Raw genomic sequence first — 24333 nt, 5'->3', positions numbered from 1 at the left:
CCCCGCTGGGGCTCTTGTTCATTTCAAAGTTAGAATGCCGTGTGGAACCCCTGGGCCAGCGGGGAGTCCTGCTGAGCCCCGGGCTCCATGCGGGTGCTTCCGCTTTGCCGCCGAGACTCTTGTACATTTTGAAGGCAGAACGTGGAAGTTCTTATCAACCAATGAAATACAGGCAGTCCCCGGGTTACGTACAAGATAGGGACTGTAGGTTTGTTCTTAAGTTGAATCTGTATGTAAGTCGGAACTGGCGTCAGCCGCTGCTAAAACTGATCAGTTTCAACCACGGCTGAATCTGGATTCCAGTTCTGACTTACATACAGATTCAACTTAAGAAACCCAGGCTTCCCCAAGTCAGCTGCTGCTGAAACTGACCAGTGGCTGATTCCAGGAAGCCTGGGGCAGAGCAACTCTGCCTCGGGCTTCCTGGTCAGCACCTCCTATTTCTGAGGCTGCTTGGAAATGAGCAACTAACATTTCTGCCTCTCCTTTCTTTGACAAATGGCACACATGAATTTTCTTTTCCCAGAAGTGGTACACACTGGTTAGAGCAGGAGACAGTGGGTGTTGGGGCTGGGAGTCAGGACTCCTGCAACCTACTCCCAAGCCTATGACCAACTCACCATCATCTGAAGGCACTGCAGTTTTCTCTCAGAGCCTTGGCTTTCCCATCAACTACACAATACTTTTTATTCACAGTTGGTTTGTAAAGTGCTTTAAAACTATGCAACTGCTAGGCATGCTTTCATAGTTCACATTGAAGTGGATGAAACTAGTTCATTTACTTTTTGTACACCCATCTCTAAGAATGATTAGAGTTATAGGACGAAGTACAATACTGATTGCACAACCTCCAGGTAGAAACAGTAACTTAACCCAAAGGCTCTGAGAGGTTCTTTGAGACATACTAAGAATCCAGAAGACATTTTTCAAGCAACCCATAAAGCCTGGCTGAATATGCATGGCTGGATAATGGCATTTAGATGGAACAGCCTGTTACCTGTTTCTTCCACAGATAAATTGGCAGGGGTAGAGGCACTGAGTAAAATGAATGGCGGCAACAGCACTTAAACACAGAAAAGGTGTTGGTGAAATAACTTTATTTAGTGTGATACACGGCTGTGGTCAGACAGTCGTTATTCATATTAATAGTCACACTTACTTGGCTAACAGCTAGGAGACAGCAGGGCCAGAGACACACACTCACTATTATGCACATTCATAGGGAAGGCAGTGGAAAGTGAACTATTTTATTTCACTATGTTTTCCCTCCCAATTACTTATTCTCCCCTTCATATCCTCTTCCCCCAAAAAAGAAAGTCCAGTGACTCGAGAGAACAATACAACACAGTGGCAGGATATGTCTGCCAGTAAGAAGGGGAGAGCGGAACCTGTTCTACTGCAGACACAGACACTGACAGAACATCAGCAATTCCCACACAACAGGGAGTATATACATAGTATGGGGACAGGGCTTCACCCTTGGGTGGGTTCTAGAGGACTCAGACTAGGTGACTGAGGGCTTCAGATAGGAAAAAGGGAACACTCCAGAATAGGAAGAAGAAACAAAGAACAAAACATGTCAGCTTCTCCCTGCTGATCAGCTCATGGAGAGGAAGGGACAATGCTGACCACATACCAAATGTATCTACCTTAACAACCAGTAGCTTGGTGCTCCATGGCCAGTAAGTGAACACAACTGGAAGAGCCAATCCTGACATTATGGGTATTCCCAAAAGGGAAATCTCAGCTATCAGGGATCAAGTTAGTTCATCCAGATAAGTGACAATTCTTTCCTCTTCCTGTATAGGACACAGGATTCATGAAAAGGGCATTAACTGAAGGGGTGACCAGGTAGTATACCAGGGGCATACAATTTTTACTGCTGCTTCCCACCCAAGTCCCTGCTCTACTGCTCTCTCTCTCCTCACTTTAAGATGTACCCTAACACCACTACCAGGCAGTCAAATGGATGATCTATCAGGATGTCTCCATCTTTTCTTTGTACATCGGACAAGCCTGATCACAGCAGGGTTCTGAATGAGCACAGAGGTAAAAATCACTTAAAAATCCCCCTTAAAACCATCGTAAGAATCACTAGGAGATGTTCTCTCTACTGAAACTGATGGAACAGAAGTGGCCACAAAAATCAACACATCCCCATATTTAATCCAATCGTCATCCCCTTTTGATGGTGGGAAACAAATCAGTTCCGAACTGCTTGTCCCGATGCTGGGACTGATGACCTACCATCTTCCCCACATACAGGGGTAAGGAGGTTCTCCAGCAAAGGCCACTGCAAGGTTATGGGCAGACATGTTCTATTTCCTAGGCTATATAATAGATAGTTTAAAAAAGTAAAACTGCTGTTCCACTAGAATGAATTTTGGTGACACAAGATGCTCAGTTGCCCTTCCACTACATTGGCTGGAGCGGCAGGCACTGTGACCTGAGCCACTTCTGCAGTGCAAGCTCTATTTCTGTATAACTAGCAATTATACAGCTTGTATCCTGTCTGGCTAGCAGACAGCAAGCTGCGTATGCTCCGCAAGAAACGCACCTTGTACGTCTGCAGGTGACAAGAACCAGAAGGGGACCTGGGATGCCCAGTCCTAATATGCCATCCTAGTGATACAGTCTAGATGTCAGCTGCAGCTTGCAGATAGAGCCCAGGACATCAACAGAGGAAGTCAGGCGGGCTGCCCACAGAGACTGACTGCTGTAGCAAGTCTGTCTATCCTCCTCCCCTGCAGCTGTCAGCATTCCCCAGGGTAAAGGCTCCCACTGAAGCCAGTGATCCTGGGGGATTCTACCCTCCACAGGTCAAAGGAAGCAAACAATCAGTGGCTTGTGCTACAGCAGATCGGGAATAGAAGTGCTCATGTAGGAAGTGAGAAGGGCAGGGAAACTCCTTCTCACAAACCTCAAAAGAGAAGACTCAGGACTTGGCCAAGACCAACCACAGGAGGGAGGAACTGGAAAGCTAGTACTGTGCACGCTCTGCAGGGAGCAAAAGAGAGAGACTAGATCACCGCCAACTGGCAAACAGACTGAGTAGTTTTAAAGGAGAAGCCTGGGGGGGAGGAGAGGGAGTGGAAACAGGAGAGAAAACATTACTGGAGTGAAAGGAAAACTGACAATTGGGGAGATGGAAAACCAACCCCCAGATTTATTTTTGTTTTCCCTAATGTGGCAGCTTTTCTGTCACATTCACAGGAACATACACCTGTGCAGATAGGCCCAAGGTGTGGGATGGAGTAAAGGGCACCGTGGTGCCAAAGTGCAACAACTAAAAGGGGACAAGACATTCATTCTGCACTCAGGGCTCATACCATGCACTAGAAGGGGCAGCCAGGGCTGTTCCCCACCAGCTAACAGCGAGCTCGCTCACTTAGTAGATTGATTAGCTGTTTCTTCAGTTCACAGAAAGTAGATTTGCCTAGCCAATGAGAAGTGATGCTCTTCAGTGAGACTGGCCAATCAGGGAAAGTGTTGCTATACAATGGGCACTTTAGCAGGAGCAGCCGCTCTCCGTTACTGGCTGCTCAGGAGGTTTCTCTAGCTTGATGTCAATCACTGGAAAAAAACAAGTTAAGGAGAGGTCATGGCCAAAGTCATGGGCAAAGCATCACAATACAACTCAAGTCCAATAAATCACACAAAGCACAGACTTTACCTAATCCAGAAATTGGGGATTTCTATAGTTAAGAACTGGGTACCAAGAGCAGTCACCTAGTGGCTTGGTACACAGGCATCAACACCAGGAACTATGAGGTTAATTTTTTGAAGCAGACATCTCCAGAGCCAACAGTTGGCTGAAGGCATAGGTAGAGTGCTGCTGCCTCTGTGAAGGTCAAGGCTGGAAAAAGAAGTATTAAAATAACAGCTATAGATTGACATCTGACAACCAAGGCTGCTGCTGCTGTTATAACAGTTGAACCAGGATACATGGGCCAGTACAGCACCTACTCTCCCTAATAGAAGCCAGCAAATTGACTACAGCATGTTAGCAACTTCCTGTAGTTTTAAAATAGTGTGACCTGAGATTTGGGGCATTTACACTATAAATCTGAACCGGCCTTTCTCCATAAACAGCTCATGGCAAATCACTAGCCCTATGAAGCATGCTTCTCAAGGACCCCTGACAGTCTCCACTCCCTGCTATATTACCAGGTTTGTGCACGTATGGAGTCACTAGTAACTGTTAGAGCATTAGATGGATAGATGGGCAAGTCATGGATTTCTATGGACTGTTGCTTTGGCAAAGGCTATGTTCCTGCCCCTCAGTCTGAGATAGTCATTTAGGGGCTGAGTTTGATGAGCTCTAGCTAAGCCCCACTTGACAGTTTTCTCTCCAATAATACTGATTAGACTCTCAGTCTCCCTTCTGGAGAAGGGAAGATGCATTAGCAGAAGATGCACACTGAAGAGCACACTGGCTTCACCCAGCACTGTCCGAAGAATGTCTGCATCAACCAAGAAATATTACAAATCGAAACACATTAAACCCCAAGCTTAGACAGCAAAAGCTCAATACTGGCCCCAGTGTAACGAGTGGCCAGGGACACTTGGCTACAGCTCCTCCATTTACACATGCAGGTGAGCATTATAATATAAAGGTTACATCACTGCAAAGCATAAGTAACTGAATCAAGGTCCATGCCCACCCTCAATCTGTCAAGGACAGCAAGCCAGCTGTCCTTGTGTGAAGTCTTCCACCAAGCCTGTTGCCCTGCAGCATGTTGCGCTGGCAACAAGGAAACCTTGTTAATTCTTGCAATAAGAAAGCTACTGAGTAGCAGACAAGGATACTGTCTTCTTTGCTCTTCTCAGGTGTGCTATCCATCCCAGGTAAGGCAGCAGCCACACGGCGGAAAAGCTGAAAGGCAGCAACCACAACAACAGGTGAATGCACAGTTTATCAAAAGCAGTAAATGATTACAATCTTAATTTTCTCTCTACAGTTACTGTTGGAAAGCCAAGGTTTTGCCAAGAGTTAGAGACAAATTTTAGACAGGACTGCAGTAATTAACACAGTCCTCGCAAAATATATCTTCAGGATTTTATTCAAACCCATTCCAAATATTGTATCAAGTTTGGTAAGCCACTGAGTATTTACAAAACACATCTTTGGTTCAGGATTTTGCTTCAGCTGGTTTTATTCTTTAACTGTACCATACCATTGTTCCACACATCACAGGATACCATGATGTTAAGAGCAGGCAGACTAATAATTCCACCCTGCACTCAATAGGGATGGAAGTGAAAGGCAGTAATTTACCATTTCATCCCCATTACTTCTGGGCATAGCTGCTGATTGTGTTCCTGGACAGCTCTATCCATTACTAAATTGATCTAGTTTGTCCAGAATGAGCTCCGGATTCTAGGGAATGACAGTGTTTAAAAGTCTACCCTTTAAGTTAAAAAAAAACCCAAGCTCTGGGGCAGTGAGCTAGGAGTGGAGGGGCTGACTTGAAAGCGCTGCACATAGCCTTTAGGGACCATCTCTTTTCTGTCTATCCATGTTCTTCCTTCCCTACATTTGACAATCATGAGTAGGGCCTCAGGTACAAGATAGCAACAGCTCAGAAACACAAAGCTGGACTTACCTAGTAGCATTAGGGAATCACAGAAATTTACACATTCCAAATAACTGCTAAACAAATAAAGTAATACTATCAAGTAGATTAGGCCCAGAATTTTACTGGTGCACAGAAATCTAGTTAAAGAGTAAAGTTAATTTACTGTTTGAGAATTCCCCAACCAAGTGGGAGGTCCTTCGCCAGACCTACTGCCCTGCAGCACATTCTGACTAGTGCAAATCTGGGCTGAGTATGTTTCCTGACAGCAGTGATGCTGGGTATACTTAAAGGCAAATATGGAACAAGATTTAACCCTGCCCCAGCAGAAACCACAATCTGAGAAAGGAAATTCAACAGGACGCTAATTTAGCTGCGAAGGGAACACTGGTGCTTTGTTTCCAAAGCTCTCACATGCATTTGCATGTCAGCATATGCAGCAAGTATTGTTGGTGTCAGAGGTTTGGGAACAGGGTTCTCAGCTGCTAATAGGATCCCTTAGCATTACTACCTGAAGGAGTCATCCTTGGGTTGGCAGGAGAGGAAGCCTCCTCTATTTAAAGGAGGCACTGACTACCTAAAGGGAAAAATTTCAAAGGCTGAGAATATAGAGGCAGAGGGTAAAGTGGGAAATGGAGATCTGTTTGCAGCAGAAACCCCAAAAAGCAGCTCATCTCCCCCAAGCACAGTGAAGTGAAAAGTATAGAATTTGCATCCTAAGGGTGCAGTGCTGCTCTACCTGTTTCACATTGTATCCAGTCTTCGCACTTGTCTCAATAAACATCACATTCAGCTCTTTGGCTCTCTGCTCACCTTCTTCCGTAGTGATTTGTCTGGGCAGACATATTCAAAGAGGAGAGAGCAAGAGAAGAAAGGACAGAAGAGAAAGCATGAGTTAGACACTTTTGTGACTGAAACACTTGTCAGCAAAGGGTTTCAATAGTCGTGCATTGTCCAAGAAGGGAGACTATAGGGCTTCTAAGCCTTTATGCCCCTCCCTCCCTTTTCCTCCTCCTTATGCACCAGCTAAGAAGGGACCAACCCAAATAAGCAGCTCAGGGAATATGTAGATTATAACCACCAATAAGGATGAATCTGTATCAGGTGTGTTTCATGTAGTAACACACTTAAGTCTCATTCATAGCCTCCTTATGGTGGGAAGGAAAGGCCACCTTCAACTGTACCTAATGCAACAGAATCAGTGTGAAGCCATGCAAAAAGCAAATCCTCCCAAGTCAACAGAAGAAAACTCTGTAAGGTGATAGGAAGGTGTCAGGCTCCAATAGGAAGTGAAATTCAAATATCAAGTACTGAGCTGCTGCTTGGGAGATAAGCACCTATAAGAGCATCCCTGACCAATGTCCTGTACATACCTGTTTCATATTATATCCTGCTTTAGCACTGGTTTCAATATACATCACATTCAGTTCTTGGGCCTTTTTCTCACCCTCCTCTATAGAAACCTGTCTACAGCAATGAGAACAAATCACAGAAAAGAAACCAAAACAAAAGGAAAATAGACAGAAATGGTGGTAGAAATTAAAAAAAAAAATCCATGAATGAGTTGGCCGCAACTGAAATAACATTAGCATGGAAGGAAAATGTAGGCTACACAAAATAAAATGACAAATTAAGTAAATGGCTCCAGCCTAGAGGGCAGTATCTGGTTCTTACGGGCTTTATCAAGAGTCATGGCCAGGCTCAGACTGACACTAGGGCTTTGCCTAGGATTACAGGTGCAGTATTTTAACTAGTCAACATGACCTAAAGACCTAAAACTGGAGGCATGACAAGGCAGGTTGATTCTTTGACCAGAGTTTTAGTTGTTCAGTTCACATTGGCTAACTCAAGTTAAAAGCACATCTTTATAGTTCTTTTCCTGGTCTAGACAAGGTATCTGGTACAATCTAGATTACCCCACTAGGTGAGAATTCCAAATGCCACCTGCACTCCTACTACGGATAAACTGCAAGCACAGCAAAATCTTTGGCTATCTTGTTAGGGCTTGCACAAATGATGAGCTAATATATAGGGGTGTCCCACACTTCTATACCATCAGAAAATATAATCCTGGGCAAGGTGACTGACAAGATTGCTACAGTTTGGAACCTCCCTTGTCCGGCACCCTTGGGACCTGAGTGGACTAAACCAGGGAAGAGTTTGCCGGTCTAGGGGAAGTCAAGGCTCCCCTCCTGCCCATCAATTCTGCTTCTAGGTTCCTCTCCCAGCCTTTGTCCCACTCCGGAGTGCCAGCCCTGGACACTGGGCCTGGCCAGGACTGGGCTCCCAACTTTGGCTGGCCTCTGCTTCGAGCCGCCAGGCCTCTCTGGTCCAGCAATATCAGCGGTCCAATGCTGAAGGACCAGAAAATCCCAGATTGCAGAGGTCCAATCTGTATTGTATTTTCCAGCACTGAAAAAAGACAATGGTAAATTCCACAAGCTTGTAAAAATTAAAAAGCCCAAAATCTGAGAGCCAGATGACTGATGTATGAGGCCAGAGGTATTCCAAGCACCCAGAAACAATGTAAAGAATTAATTGCTCAGGCCATCGTGTTGTTGTGACTAAAGCATGGTTCTCATGTTTAATCTAGTCCCTTTCCCTAGCTGATCAAAAGTGAGGCAGCTTGGAATCCCTGTCAGCCAGACCTTTTATTCTAGACCATCAAACTCACCATTTGATGTGTGTTTATTGACTTAGTTTAAGCTGTTCCTGCTGGGAAGAGTTTTCAATGTTCTTGGAACGTATGGTAAAATATTTATGGTAGCATCCACTGTCAGTGGGACTTTACAGAGTAAAGCTTAGCAGAAAGGAGCTTTGAAACCAAAAGTGAATTATAATAGAGCTTCAGGGGAATGAATTAGATTTGCTGGCATGAAGTAAACACAACAACGGGTCTGGTTCAGCTGACAGAGCATCTTGTCAGTACCCAAATACTAAGTAGGGATGTTAAATTTTGATTAACTAATCGAACAGTCGGTGGGCTTTCCATCAGCTATTCAATTAGTTGATAAGGACTACCAGCAGGGACTCTTGTGCATTTCAAAGTTGGAAGCTGCCACTATGTCCCTGCCCCCTCCCACGGAGCTGGAGCTGGAGGGAACTAGCTTTTAAGCTTGCTCCCGCAGCACCTTTCCCCTCCCTTTGCTGCCTCTTTCTGATAAAGGCAGCAAGTGGAAGGGAAGTGACTAGTGTGTCAACTATCCAATAAGTTTTGCTTATTGAATAGTTGATTAGTTGCTTACATCCCTAGTAATAAGCTGGCACAGTGAGTTGGAACCTAGCCTCTTTTTGTGAGTAATTCACTACTAGTTGGTTTAACAGAACTGCACATGATCTTTCCAGTGGGGCTGGAAAGCTGAACACAACAGCAAGGCATGCTCTCCCTAGTAAAGGAGAAGTGTTAAGGGTAGACGAGGGCCAAGGAGCAAGTGAGCAGCAATATGCACATGTAAGGTTTGAGTGCCATGTTACATGAGCAGTTGTGTTAACACCAACACAATGGGGGAAGCAGAGAATGCAGACAGTAAACTCTAAAGTGATTTTTATACTTCCTGGAAATAGTAAAATAAAAAGCAGATTTAAAGGAGTCCTTTAACAGAATTGTACAGCCTGGCATCTTGTTGAGCTTCATGTCAAAGCAGAGACAACTAAATAGCCAACTGAGACTGTTTGGCTGACTGTTTACAAGTGCTTCTAGCATAGCTACCACACCAGTGAAAGAATTATGCATGACAAAGTATCTCTGTTTAAATTAATCTTATAGCTTGAAAGTCACCCAGTAGACAGAAGTATCTTGCATGCAGCCTGGGAGGAACTGTTTTAGTTTGGTAAGACTGCATTTAGTTGTGAGAGTTCCAAATGTTTTCCCCAGTTCAGTTTGTGTTTTTGACTGTACATGAATAATTCTAATAGCTTAGCTTGAAGCATTCAAATTTCCATGGCCTAGAACTCAACAGTTAATACTTGTGATATAGCTGAAGGCAACAGTTTTGAAATTGTTTAAAAATAGTGTACAGTTTAATCCCCCTAACACACTAACAATGTGAGGAGGTGCCTAGCACTCAACATACATGAGCAGACATGCTTCTGAGGTTATACACCATGAAATAAAGGCACAGCAACTCTTTGTATTTACAGTATTTCTATTGTGTCCATCATGATGGTACTTATGTGACATTTTATTTCAGTGCACTTTGTCCTTTACAGAGAGTAAATTTCAATAAATGCAATAAGCTTTCATTACACATTAAGGATCAGAATCTAAAGTTGAGATTCAGGAAGGCAAATCTCTGGTCCCTAGGATGCTAACTACCACATTGCACATACTGAAGTGTCACTGTTACAATTCATTTTTTCCTCAAAAATTGAATTGCTTTCCTTAATGTACTAGTCACACTTTAAATTAAACCTACTGAATTTGAAGAGTCAAGCTTACTTTTCACATCTCTCATTTTGGACAGCTGAGAGTGGCCAGATTCATGTTTGTTAATTGTGAGTTTATTTAATTTGCTAGTTTCAAACAATACGGTGCTGTGCTACTGCAGGGGAATTATGTTTTGTAGGAAGCCTGTCTGTTGATCTCAGGTTTTGTAAAATATGGCTTCACACATTTACATCTGAAGTCAAATTAGACTTGATAGGGCCTCTTACATTTGCCGTGCACAAAGATTCACTTAATGTTGCTGACATGCAGAATTTCCTGACTTTTTCAAAGTTGCTTTCAGTCTTATCTTCCAATCAGCAGAGTATTTTGTACCAAACAGTGAGAAAGAGGCTGTGTGGATCAGGTGAGGGTTTATATATATAAAGCACCTTGGACATTCTATTACAGATGTTATAGAAAAAACAGCAAGGATAGTGGGAATTTCACTAATTACAGGCCACTTAAGTCCTAAAGGGCCACTGAGGTCTGACTTAAGAACAGTTAGTGGTGCCTTTAAAAAGTAAACTAGCCATCTGCAGTCAAAATAGCCAGGTCACCAATTGCCCTCCATTACCTCTTGTCTGCCAGGTCAGTTTTATTCCCCACCAACATGATGATGACATCACTTCCTCGCTCTGTTCGCACATCGTCAATCCACTTGGAGGTTTGCTGGAATGAGTTCAGATCTGTGTGAAGCAGGGAGAATCGAGCATGTTAACTAGCAGTTCTTTCAAACAAAGGGATAATGGAACACTTCCAAAACTACCTGCATCTTTACCCATAATGTTTTGCCAATTCCCCAAACACTGCACAGGTGACATCCTTAGATTGCTTCTTGTCCACACAGAGAAGGAAAGAGACAGTTATGTTTCTAATGTTAACTTTCTGTAATAATTCATGACTGCATATATACTAGCTTCTCTCTCTAGCTTAGCATTTCAAATACGAGACATTAAAGTACCACTCACTTGTAATGTCATAGACTACCACAGCAATGGTGGAGTCACGAATGTAGCTGGGAATGAGGCTGCGGAACCGTTCCTGGCCTGCTGTGTCCCAAAGCTGTAGCCGAACCTGCTGGTACCAGGGCAGAGAGTACAGAAAAAGCAGAGAGAAAAAGAAGAAAGGAGAAAACTGTCCTTTAGAGACAAGGCCATTTGCCAGAATTAAATGTTTACAGCTTTCAGTATGGGAATTGGGTTCTTGCCTTGCTAACCAGCCCCTGAACGCACACAAAGAACAATGAACCTAGCTGATCTATTTTAGACATAAGATGACCTATGAGCCCATGAAGTTCACCCTCCCACTCCCCATACCAAACCAATGAGCTCTACTTTAACACTACAGTCATTCCAACTAAAAAGGACTCTCATTGGCACTCATCAACACTATTTAACACCATGAAAGCTGGTTAATAAGTAACCTACCAGGCTAGCCTTTACCTCCAAGGGAGGAGCAGGCTGCCTCCACAACACACCTAGCCTAAAGAGCTAGAATCTCAGATGTGAGCCCCTTGTGCAGTTCTCACATTTATTCTCAATGAAAAGGGACAAGCTCTTCAGAAGATTCATACAACATAATGAAGATTCATACAACATAATCAACGTCTCCTAAGTATCAAGCATCCAAAAGAGGGTAATTGGGGATTTTCACATAATCTTTGATCAAGAGGTTTCAGCAAGAAAGAAAGCACATGCAGCAAACCCCAGTCCACAAATAGCATTCAATGCTCCCCTTGCAGGAAAACCTTAAAAGCAGAAACACACGCTAGTTTTATTGGTAAGAAGAGAGCAATTTCATCTCTAGCACAGCAATCATATTAGCTCAGTCAGAATACCCAAAGCACAAAGGGGCACTGCTTTGTACTAGTGTCCCCTGATGCCAGAGGAAATCCAGGATAGTGAATCCCATTCACTAAGCTACAACCGTATACCTCAAGAGTCAGGTCTGAGACTTTTACCCTAGGTCCATTCCTTAGCTTCATGATGCACTACCATGGTGTCCCACACTGCTGCTGCGACCCCCCTCCCATTCATTCATGCAGCTTTTAAACAAGATGGAAGTTTAAGCTGCTCCAATCTCTAGTCTTGTAATCATAAGCAAAGCCATAGGACGAACTACTGAATCAAAAATGGTGAGTACTGGATGGTAAAGCCAAGTAAAACTGCTGCTTGAACAATATGGGGGACCACTGGCCTACCAAACAGTTTGTGTTTGACTAGGCATAACAATTCATCATCAAGCCATGGTCTGACACTTAAAAAGGCTTCTGAGGCTGTTTGAGAAGCAAAACAACCCTGAGGTGATTGGATAAGGTGTGTATGTGTGGGGAGGGAGAAACAAAAAACCCAGAACAATTTAGCTGCAATACCGTTTACCCACCAGAAGTCAAAAACTAATGCTCAGCCAGTTTTTGGGAAAGTACAGGTTGGATCCAACCTGGTCCGGCACCCTTGGGACATGACCAGTCTCAGATGAGAGATTTTGCTGGACCAGGGGAGATAATTTCTGGCCCCCTTGCCACGGCTCCCCCAGACCTGGCCTGGCCACCAGACAGAGCCTGTTCCCTAACCCCACTGCCCCTCCCTATCCCAGGGAGCCCCGCTGTAGCACGCTGGGCTCTCAGCCACCAGCTCTCCACTGGGACTCTCTGGTCTGGTAACATGTTGCCAGACCAGAGAACCCCGGTTTAGAGAAGTTCAAAGAGTATAACAAAACCCTAAGCAGTGCTGTGCCTGGGCTGCGCTGCAGATCTTCATTCAGACATTCCCCTTCCTCAGTTTACCTCTGGTATGCACTAGTTGGCCAGACTCCTTACAGTACAAGGCAACAGAATTCAGAAGCACTACCACACTGTATGGAGAAAATGGACCTGCCTGATTACACAAAAGCCCCAAACCCAGCAGTGCCTCACTTACTACTCATGCCTACAACATATCTGAAAGATGTCATTGAGCGGTTCCAGCACTCATTCTAGATTTCTTCCTCATCACTTCCCCAAGGCCAGCTGAACTCCTGCTCTGTCAGCTTCTCTCAGCGGGCACCCACATATGTGCAACAGCTCTGCTGACCTTCTAGTCTGTTTTGACTTATTGGAGCCCTTCTAAAGGGCTTGGAGAAGCTGAAGTTGCTGTTGAGACAGACTGCACATTTATTTTATTTTGGTTAGTGTGGGGAGAATAAGGGAAACAATTATAAGATCTTTCCTATCCTCAACTCTCACCATTTCAATTGGAGCCGGGGCTGTGCCAGGGCAATCTTTCACTCCAAGGCCAAACAGAACTGTAAGCTTTTCATAGCCTGCGGCAGACCAGGATGAATAGCATTTTATGCCTCTCACATGGAAGGAGTGGGGATGCAGAAATATCATCCCAGACTTGCAGTTGTGCATCCTGTCTCTCAGACTCCAACTTCACCTACGGTTGCTCCCAATGTATATTGTTGTCTTTGTCTGCTCTAGGAGACAGCGTCTCATCCCTGGCACGGACCGAGTCCATCTACTGCAGGGCTACTCAACATGCGGACCACAGCCCTTTTGTCTGCAGCCCCTGGTGCTGTTTGGATTTATGTGGGGCTCAACATGTGGCCCATGGGTGGCATCCTTTACATATGGTCTCCACTGGGAACACGCTCCACAATGGCAAGGTGTCTCTCAGGCGCAGTGAGTACTGAAAGACGCAAGCAGACAGGTTGGCTGGAACAGATGGGTACAGGATGTCTGCGTTTCTAGCCTCCACGGAGCACGTGCCGGGAGCACCAAGGCATTGTGGGAATTGCTTTGTACCCATGCCCATTAGTGTGAAAGAAGCTATTGGCATATATTTGCATGTATATGCAACCACATTTAAGTTGCGGACCTCAGCATGTGCTGTAAGTATCATTGTGGCCCAAAGTTGAGTAGCCTTGCTCTAGTATAATGGGCATGCTTGTGTTAGCCTAACTGTAGACCCTTTGGTCTGGGGTAGCTAGGACCATGCCTCATCTATAATAAACCTGTCCTGGTGCCTTCAATCCTTATCTGATTTTGTGGTCTTTGGGGACTCTCTTGGAGTCTGCTGTGTTGACCATGCACATTTAGTCAACACAGTAAATGGGGGGAGCAAATGCATGAACACACGCAGTGGAATAGTTATCATCACTGATGAAGCAAGGCACCACAGCAGTGAATCCTGACTGCTACACAAATCATTGGGGGGAAATGCAACCAGAAAAGTGATCTTATTTGTTAAACATTTACGTACTCAGCACAGTCCAAGACAGAAGTAAAGGTGGTCCCCACACAAAATTCTGACCTCTAAGGATTATGGATCTGAAATTCTTGATTAAAGGAAAACTGTGAAAGAAAAATGACTGGGGCAGTGTTTTGTTTTAGGCCATGTCTACACTACAAGATAAGGTCAAATCTATAATGGCTAATTTCTGAACACCTGATTTTGCAAAGTCGAAGGCCCGTGTCCTCTATGGTAGCGTTCTCTGAAATGCTTCCAGTTCCACGCGCAGGGCCAGGTAGGCAGGCAGAATTTCAGAGTATCAATGCGTGGATGAGACGATGGTATAGAGAGGAGGGATTTAGATTTATTAGGAACTGGGGAAATTTTTAGGAAAGGGGAAAGCCTATACAGGAAGGCTGTGCTCCACCTAAACCAAAATGTTCTTATGTGATGAAGAATTTAATGTAGTCCAAAGTGGAACGTTCCCATTAAGGAGCCTATCGTCAAGAGTGATGCACTATGAGTAGCTTTGCATTCTGGGTTATGCTCCTGGTGCCTGCTGGGACCAAAACTGTGCAGCAGATGGTTATGGGTTCATGTAATCTTCATTGCATAATGCACTTCTCTAGTTCCTCCATCCTTGCTTGAGACCCACATGAAGCAGTCTTTTCATGCCCTTTTTTTCCTGGTTGCCCATACAGGTGCCACAGCAGCACAAACATAGATCCTGTTTTGCATTAAACCATTGTGATGCTGATGACTGTGTTTGTGCACCGTTGAAAGTGTACACATTGCTACACCAGGAAGAGGACAATGATGACTCTCAGTTTAGCATGGAGTTGCTGCTCATGCAAGCCCTGGCGCTGATGTAAGCACAGCCGCCAGTCAATTAAGTGGAATGCAGGTTCCAGTGCCGTGAGACAAGTACAGACTGATGGGACTGCATTTTGATGCAGAGATGGGATGATTAGCAGTGCTGCAAAACTTTCAAATGCGTATCGCCACCTTCATGGAACCTCGTGAATGGCTCTCCTCTGCCCTGAAGCACATGGACACCTGAAAGAGACCTGGTCTGACCATGGAGAAACATATGGCAGTAGCCCGCTGGAAGCTTGCAACACCAGACACCTATCAGTCAGTGGCGAACCAATTCACAGTGGGGAAATCTACAGTGGGGGCTGTTATACAAGTAGTCAAGGCAATCAATAACATTCTGCTTCAGAGGGTTGTGACTCTGGGAAACCTGGATACCATAGTTGGCAGCTTTGCTGCCATGAGATTCTTTAACTACAGTGGGGCGATAGATGGAACACATATCCCCACCTTGCCAAGAAGTACATATAGTGCAAGGGGTCTGCTCTATGGTGCTGCAAGCACTAGTGGATCACAAGGGCCATTTCACTGACATGAACATGGGATGGTCAGGAAAGATGCAGGATGCCCAGATCTTTAGGAACTCCTGCTTCTTCAGAAGGATGCACACTGGAACTTCTTTCCCCAAACAGGAAAATCAGAATTGAAGAAATGGAAATGCCAATTGTGATTCTTGGTGACCCATCCTACCCCCTGCTCCAATGGCTAATGAAGCCGTATATGGGCAGCTTGGACCCCAGTAAGGAGCAGTTCAACTACAGGCTGAGCAAGTGTAGAATGGTGGTTGAATGTGCTTTGGGGCACCTTAAAGGGTAAGTTTGGGAGTCTCTTGACTAAGTTGGACTTCAGCAAACACAACATTCCCTTTGTGGTGTGAGCCTGCTGTGTGCTTCATAATCCGTGCAAGAACAAGAGGGAAACTTATCTGGTAGGGTGAGGGGACTGAGATAGAGAACTTACCCAGAAACTTTGAGCAGCCAGACACCAGGACAACAAGGATAGTACACTACGGACAAGCACAAATCAGAAAGGCTTTGAAGGGCAGTTTTATGAATGGTCAGTTTTGAGACTCAAGCACATTAATCTCAACAAGATGCCCCTACATTTACTGTTTGCACCTTGTAATCCCATGTTCCACCTATCCATGATGGAACCTGAAAGAGCTGGGGGAGGAGGTGTGTCAGAAATGCACAAAGACAGCCTTTTGCCTCCCAAGGTCCCGCCCCCTTCCTGGGGATGGATGCTATGAAGCTTCTGTTTGCCTCCTTTGCCTTGTGGTAGGACTGCCTCAGCCCCTTTATTTTGACTCTGCACTGCTGGAAGTCCCTGGAGTATCCTTTGGCCACTAGGCAGTTTGTAATCTTTGTGTAAATGTCCATGTTTCTTTTACTGGTTCGGAGCTATGCTCAGTGAGGTTCAAGATCATCTTCACACTCTACAATGGTGCTCTTTTGTGCCCCTGGGACTTGAAATATTGGAAGTCATGGAAGTATTAGAAGCCATGGCTAAATGTGCCACAATGTGCTGCTCGCTCTGAGATGTGCTTGCAACACTGGCCATACAGGAAATGAAATTCAAACTTTTCCCAGGGCTTTTACCTGTTCACTCAGAGAGTAGAGGTGAAAGTTCTACCCAGAGAAGTCAGAGTGGAGCACAGTGGGATGCTTCCCGGAGGCCAACTACCTCAACTTTCGTCAACACTGCATCTATACTACCATAAAATCAACCAGGCAAGGTTAGGAATTGCATTATTCCTCATGAAATCAGGAATAACCAAAATAGAGTTCAGTGACCCTTAAGGTAAAAAATACAGGGTTGGTAGTGTGGACACATTGTTTAGAGAAAAAAAAATCAAACATGCGGCTAAATTCGTTGTAAACTCCTTGTGTAGACCAGGCTTTAGGTCTTATCTATACTATATTGCTTTACTGGTATAACCCTCTTTGTAACACTTCTGCAGATGAGACTTTTTGATTTCCCAAGTGATAAACTAAATCTAGAAAAGGAACTAATTCTAATAGTGGAATAAGTGTCTACCCAAGGAGTTATGCCAACACAATCATCAGTTTAAATCCACCTTTTGTTTATATCTATCATATAGACAAGACCTTCATTTTAATTTAGAGGAAGTTTGAATGATGAGTGTTTTCCCTTCAAACTTATTTACCCTTTAGAAAAGGGCCTTCAGATCTGACCTGCCAATGTTTCATCTCTGAGCCCTACACCCCTGGGAGACGGGTTGAGGTGGGGAGATGATTTTGCAAGCTGCCCACGCCTGCAAGCATTCCTCAGGCAGCTCCCACTAGCCAGTTTCTGGTCAAAAGGAGCTGCAATATTATGCAGAGGGTGGGCAGCACACAGAAGATGCACATGGCCCCAGCAGCCAGCTGCTTTGAGCAGCATTAGGGGGTACGGGAGGCAGGGAGCCTGCCTGAGTGTCCAGTGGGCTGCTGGCCGGGAGCTGCATAAGGTAAGTAACTTCTGGCCAGAGCCTACACCTGGCACTCCCCACCCTCATCCCCCCAACTCCTTGCCATAGGTCACAACCCAACCCCTCATCACAACTCCCTCCTAGACCCTGTCCCCTTCTCCTACATCCCTTCCCCAGGTCAGAATCCTTTTATGCACTCTGTATCCCAAGCTCCCTCTTGTATCCAACCTCCACTCCAGACTCTGCACCTCCTCCATTAACATAGAAAAGTGCAGCCCTTGACCACTTACCAAATTCTGGGAGTGGCCCCCCCATCAAAAATTATTGCCCACTCTTTTCCCCCCGATTCAGATTTCACTTCTTTGGAATCTTTATCATATTCCAACTAGTGCTCTACTTGTCGAGAGAAATCCTGCCTTTCTAGTGTTGAAACAAGTAGATAAAAAGCTTAAAAAAACCCTTTAAGGCCTTTTTTAATATTACAGAAGGATATAAAAAGGCATAAATCCAACTCACACACATACTTACCCTTTATGGGTCACCTTTTAAGGTTTGAGATTCAGGTAAATAGCGATCAATTATTTCCCAAATCCTTAAGAAGCTTTGATGGATTTACTTGAGACAGTGGGAAAGAAAGGACTCTGGCTACCTCTCCCAGAGGCAGCAGATCCATCCACAAAACACCTGCAGTCCTCTGGCTCTGAGCCTAGCCCCATCCCATATAGAAACGAGCAGAAGGCACAGTTACCAGCAAGGTCCCTGTGCAGGAGCTCAGGCTCAGTACCTACTTGTAAAATCAAAGACAACGACCGTGGTGGCAGAGTCACAGATGTAGCTGGCAATGAGGCTGCAGAACTTTTCCTGGCCGGCTGTGTCCCACAGCTGCAGCCTGATCTGGGAAATGGAAAAATGTGGGGTGGGGAGAAAGTGGAAGAACAGGAAAAATGGAAACAAAATATAACCAAAACCCAAATGAAATAAAAATATAACTATTTTGCAGGGGAAAAAATGCAAACAAACATTAAAAGGAAAGTTAAAATGGAACAAAAATGCAGTGCAAAAAAAAAAATTTAAAAAAATGAAGTGTGTGGATGGTACATCTCATCCATAAAATGGCCACATCTAAAATGGCAGAACCATCACACAGCCTCCATCTCTACACCAACCCACTGATCTGTGACACAGATCCTATTTTGTTTTCCTATAAAAATCACTTCTTACAGCAACCATTAGAGTTTAATCATGTGTACCTATGTCACTTCATGCGGACATTCAGACACAACAGGGCTATCCACAACGTTTGCTGCCTACATATGATTGTTTGCAGCAGGAATGTTAGAGTGTAACCCAAGGGTGGTCAATAATTTTAGCTGGGAGGCCACTTCAAAAATTTCTGAAGTGGCCTTGGGGTGCCCCAGAAGGGGTGGAGCCTTGGGCAGAAGGGGCGGGGCCAGGACACTTCCGTGCTTCCCAACCCACACTGATTGACCCTGATTGACCTGGGGGTGTGGGCAGGGGCGGATATAGGGCAGGGCGAACGGGGCGGCCGCCCCGGGCCCCGTGCTTAAAAAAGCCCCGCGCATGTACCGTGGCAAAAGGGGGGGCCCCGCGGAGTTACGCTGCCCGGGGCCCCGCAAAACAGTCATCTGCCCCTGGTGTGGGAAATGCATGAAGTCTTTGCCCCTGCTGCTCCGCCCCCCTCTCATGATCCCTCTAGGTGCCTGCGCTCCTGGCAGCAGGCGGAGACTTCACACGGTGCCCCTGACATCAGGTCAATCAGGGTCTGGGCGCAGGGGGAGCACATGAAGTCTCCGCCCCTCCCCCCCCATCTCCATCCTGCAAAAGGCACATCATGTTTAGAGTCAACTGCCAGCTACTCAGCTGTCAGTTGACTCTAAGCACCGCATACCCCTTGCAGGGCAGGGGTAGGATAGGAGACTTCATGTGCTGCCCCTCACCCCGCAGGCCCTTATTGACCTGGGGGCAGGGAGAGCATGCAAAGTCTCTTGTTCCATGCCCCAGCCCTGCAAGGGGCGTGTGGTGCTTAGAGTCAACCCTAGCGGTTGACTAAGTGCCGCATGCCACTGGCCGGGGAGGAGACTTCATGTGTTCCCCTGTCCCCAGGCCCTGACTGGCCTACGGGGAAGAGGGAGCAGCAGGCATCTGCAGGCTGGATAAACCCACTTGGCAGGCCAGATCCAGCCCACAGAGGCCCTTTTGTCCACCCCGATGTAACCGATTAACCAATAAGCAGATGTTCATTGGTTAATGGTATTGGTTGCACTCAGCCGGCTCCCAGGTAGACAGCAACAGGGCAGCAAAGCCCACTCCCAGGGAGCCAGGCAGGTAGGCTTCACTACAGGCTCTGCAGTATAAAGCTGAGCTTTATACTGCAGAGTGCACAGCACATGTAACCACTAACATTTTTAGCAGATATCTAAGAACAAAACATAAAAACGGCCAAAGGTCCATCTAGCCCAGTGTCCTGTCTTCCAACAGTGGCCAATACCAGATGCGCCAGAGGGAGTAAACAGAATAGGTTAATCCTCAAGTGATCCCTCTCCTGTCATCCATTTCCAGCCTCTGGCAAACAGAGGCTAGGGACACCAGTACTACCCAGGCTGGCTAATAGCCATTGATGGACCTAACCTCTATTAATTTATCTAGTTCTTTTTTGAACCCTGTTAAGTCCTGGTCTTCACAACATCCTCTGTCAAGGAGTTCTACAGGCTGACTGTGCACAGTATGAAGAAAAGCTTCCTCTTGTTTGTTTTAAACCTGCTACCTATTAATTTCAGTTGATGACCCTTAGTTTTTATGCTATGGGAACAAGAAAATAACTTTTCCTTATTCACTTTTTCCACACCAGTCATGTTTTTATAGACTTCTATCATATCCCCCCTTTTCTAAGATGAAAAGTCCCAATCTTCTTCATATGGGACTTGTTCTAAACCCTCAATAATTTTGTTGTCCTTTTCTGAACTTTTTCCAATGCTAATATATCTTTTTTGAGATAAGGCAACTATATCTTTACACAGTACTCGAGATTAGGGCATACCATGGATTTATATAATAAAATATTCTCTGTCTTATTTTCTATTCCTTTTTCAATGATTTCTAACATTGTTTGGTTTTTGACTGCTGCTGCAGACTGAGTGGATGTTATCAGAAAACTATCCATGATCTCTCTCTGGAGTGGTTATAGCTAAATTAGTCTTCATCATATTGTATGTATAGTTGGGATTATTTTTGCCAATGTGCATTACTTTTTGAGTTTTTGGCTAGCTGTTCTTCAAACTCCTTTTTGGCTTTTCTTAGTATAATTTTACACTTAATTTGACAGAGTTTATGCTCCTTTCTATTTTCCTCACTAGGATTTAACTTCCACTTTTTAAACAATAACTTTTTCATCTCTCGTCACTTATTTTTACTTGGTTAAGCCAATCTCACTTTTTTGGTTTTCTTACTGTGTTTTTAAATTTGGGGTATACAATTAAGTTGGGCCTCTATTATGATGTCTTTGAAAAGTTTCCATGCAGCTTGCAGGGATTTTACTTTTGGCATTGTACCTTTTAATTTCAGTTTAACTAACATATTCATTTTTGTGCAGTTCCCCTTTATGAAATTAAATGCCATTGTATCAGGCTGCTGAGGTTTTTCCCATCACAGGGATGGGAAATTTTATTACATTATACTCACATTATTTCCAAGCAGTTGTTATATTTACCATTTGGACTCGATCCTGTGCTCCACTAACGACTAAATCAAGAATTGTCTGTCCTCTTGTGGGTTCCAGAACCAGCTGCTCTAAGAAGCAGTGATTTAAGATATTAAGAAATTTTATCTCTGCATCCTGTCCTGAAGCGATGTGTACCCAGTTGGTATATAGATAGTTGAAATTTCCCATTATTATTGAGTTTTTTATTTTGATAACCTCTCTAATCTCATTTCATAGTCATTATCACTATCCTGGTCAGGTGGTCAATAATATATCCCTATATTCTTATGGAATAAGAATAGCATGGATTAATATCCATAAAGATTCTATGAGACATTTTGGTTCATTTAAGATTTTTACTTCATTTGATTTGACATTTTCTTTCACATACAGTGCCTCTGCCCCACCACCATGATGTGTTCTGTCCTTCCAATATATTTTGTATCCTGATATGACTGTGCCCCATTGATTGTCCTCATTCCACCAAGAAGGCACTCTAGTTCACCCATCTTATTATTTAGAATTCTAACGTTTGTGCATAATCACTTTCAAAATGTGTCACTATTTTTTATCTGTCTGCCATTTTCCGATGTTTCATTTGACTGTTTCTCATCTGATCTTACCCATATTTTACATGGTTACCATATTAAATGATTTTTAACACCCCTAGTTTTCAATCATACCTCATACATGGAGATGAAACCATCCTGAAGCCTGTCATAGGATTAGCTCATTATGGAGCTGAGAGAGACTTTATTTACTCTCATTAGAAGGTCTAAAGCACAAAGGTAGGATAATGCCTGAGGCACCAGCCATTTTTAATTGGGATGTCTGCTCTCCTGATATAGTGTTATCAACCTCCAAACTGGCCTGTCACTCATGTGCAAAATAGAGAGGATCCCACTGTGGAAAGATAGAATACCTACAACAAACAACACTGGGAGCCATTGCCTGAGAGCCTAACAATCAGGATCACCTGTAAACCCTCTATGCTCACTCAGATTTCATAGTATCCCACAGTAATTTATCTTGCCTCTTGATGAAGGCTGTGCCATCCATAACCAGTTTTCCACAAGAAAACCCCAGCCCTAAAAGTACCCAGAAAAACCTACCAGCCATGCTGATTTGGGAGTGGCACCCAGACAAGGGCAAGTGGAGCTTCAGTTCCAGACCAAATCTCTCCACACCTCAGCAGCCCATTCCTGTCCTCCATTCCAGGATCAGACAATTTAAAGATTCATAATATGAAGAACCACCAACAAGTACTTGAGAATTCAGCCTATTAGTGAACAATAATGGGAGGTGAAGGATAACGTTTCACCGGTCCTCCCACCTGCGGCTGTAGCTGTGCCATGGAGCTCCGTCTGACAATTATGGGTACTCATTAGGGTAAATGAGCTTCCTCAACACTCCACTTAGTTTGGTGTGTCACACACCCTATAAGCAAAACATTGTAAGCAGTATGTTTGTCTCTGTCTCCTATAGTCAAAGCCTGTGAATGGGTTTTTTTGGCAACGTACTTAAGAGTTGCTTTTGAGAATGAAAAGTACATGCACTAGGGGCTACAGACAGTTGTCTATTTTGTGTGCTAGTACTGTGCAGAATTGCTTTAGAGTTTGAGCATCTGGAACAAAGATAGCTTAGAGAGGATACATCAAAGATGCCAAACCGAATGTGTACCAAAATGTTAATTAGGCTACTGTGCACGCAGTGCTTCCATCCAAACATGGCAACTAGAATCTTGTCTCAGTCATGGCTGGTGCTAAAGTTTACAAGGCCCTGTGAGAAGAGACATTCAGACCACCTGAGAGCAAGTGTAATTATTCCTCTCTTATCACCCATTTTGTCATCTTTGCTCACATTTAACAGGCTTTATGGTTTTTGATGGTGCCTCTACATGACCCAGAAAGCTAGCAGTGGAAATAATGAGTGGGGAAGGCAGTTAGGAAATTCATTCTCTGCCATAGTGGACCAGAGGGATGTTGCTCTTGTTTGAAGATCAGGTGCAGAGGCAACATGCCCAGGGCCACCCGACCAGAAGGGTAAGCATTGCATCACTCAAGTGCAGCAGTGACTGTCTCCAAAGGAAGCCAGTTTCACCTGCTCAGCCAGTAAAGAGTAGTTATTTGAAATTCAACAGGCAAATATATCAAGAGGAATCTAGGTGTCGCCTCTATGTACAGGGGACCTCCTGCAGACTACACACTTAGCTGTGTTGCTTCACTGAACATTTTCCTTCATTCACTGATTTTGTTCAGATATATATTTCAGTTATCCCAATGCTATAGATTAGAGTTATGTTACTGACATAACCAGCCACCTGCCTTGTGAGGAGGGCCCTTGTTATCCTCAGAAATCTTCAGTGACTTCACAGAACAGAATCACCTCTGATCTACTTAGATTAGTTTATATCGACAGTCCCAGAGACAGCACTGTAGTCACCTATGAGAATGTGCATGGTATGCCTGTGATATAGCAGCAAAAAGGACAACATAAAGATTTTCTTTTCTTTTCTCAAAGCATATGGATTTGTGAACTTGACCCAATTTTGCTTAATGCTTTATCGGCCTTCCCCTGCAGCAACAAATAATATCACAAGTACCAGAAACAGAACCAATGGTTTGAGCCAGTACAACAAGAAACAGAATTTCATGCAAGACAGATTACTAGCCTGACCAGGTCCGACAATTCCTGTTATACACTGTCCTTGGAAAGGCTGTTGTGGGCCTTGGAGGAATGACCATTGCATGAACAGCCAGGCAGAAACATCGTGTACATGGGCAACTGCTGCTCTTGTGACTACATTTGCTAGATTAATTACAGAATCCTCACTCACCGTGCGATCTTCTAGATACATTGTCTTTGACAGGAAATCAATTCCAATGGTTGCCTGAAAAGAAAAAAATCTTAGTAACCTGCAATTTCTCCCCTTATACAAGGGTTCTTAGATAGTGTGTAATTGAATAGTTGTGTAACTGCATGACATTTTAGCGGTTACATGACTATTTGATAATCCCTAGGGGTAGGCTGGCAGCCAGTGCGCTCCTGGCCCCACTCCTGGGGAGCTCCCTGCCATTCCATGCTGCTGCCTCTGTATC

General features: G+C 44.4%; 1 protein-coding gene across 4 annotated transcripts in view; it reads right to left on the bottom strand.

Moving 5' to 3' along the window:
* Positions 1–1080: 1080 nt before the first annotated feature.
* The window catches only part of LOC102447888 (ras-related protein Rab-6A), a 29770-nt gene continuing 6517 nt past the window's right edge, over positions 1081–24333 (bottom strand). Inside the window, exons 3-8 of one of the 4 annotated variants that reach the window (XM_075940797.2) lie at positions 24072–24125; positions 10971–11076; positions 10577–10688; positions 6950–7043; positions 4810–4876; positions 1081–3573 (exon numbers count right to left, since the gene is read on the bottom strand). In XM_075940797.2, coding sequence (XP_075796912.1) covers positions 3509–3573; positions 4810–4876; positions 6950–7043; positions 10577–10688; positions 10971–11076; positions 24072–24125 — 498 coding nt within the window. In that variant the 3' untranslated portion in view covers positions 1081–3508. Of the gene's footprint in view, positions 3574–4805; positions 4877–6315; positions 7044–10576; positions 10689–10970; positions 11077–24071; positions 24126–24333 lie in introns of those variants that run through there. The other 3 variants (XM_075940795.2, XR_012906873.2, XM_075940796.2) reach the window with 3 other exon arrangements.

This window comes from Pelodiscus sinensis, chromosome 13, assembly GCF_052426305.1.
Source record: "Pelodiscus sinensis isolate ZL-2025 chromosome 13, ASM5242630v1, whole genome shotgun sequence".
Taxonomy (NCBI): domain Eukaryota; kingdom Metazoa; phylum Chordata; order Testudines; family Trionychidae; genus Pelodiscus; species Pelodiscus sinensis.
Note: the sequence above shows the minus strand (reverse complement) of the source record. Positions and strands in the feature narration are given on the sequence as shown.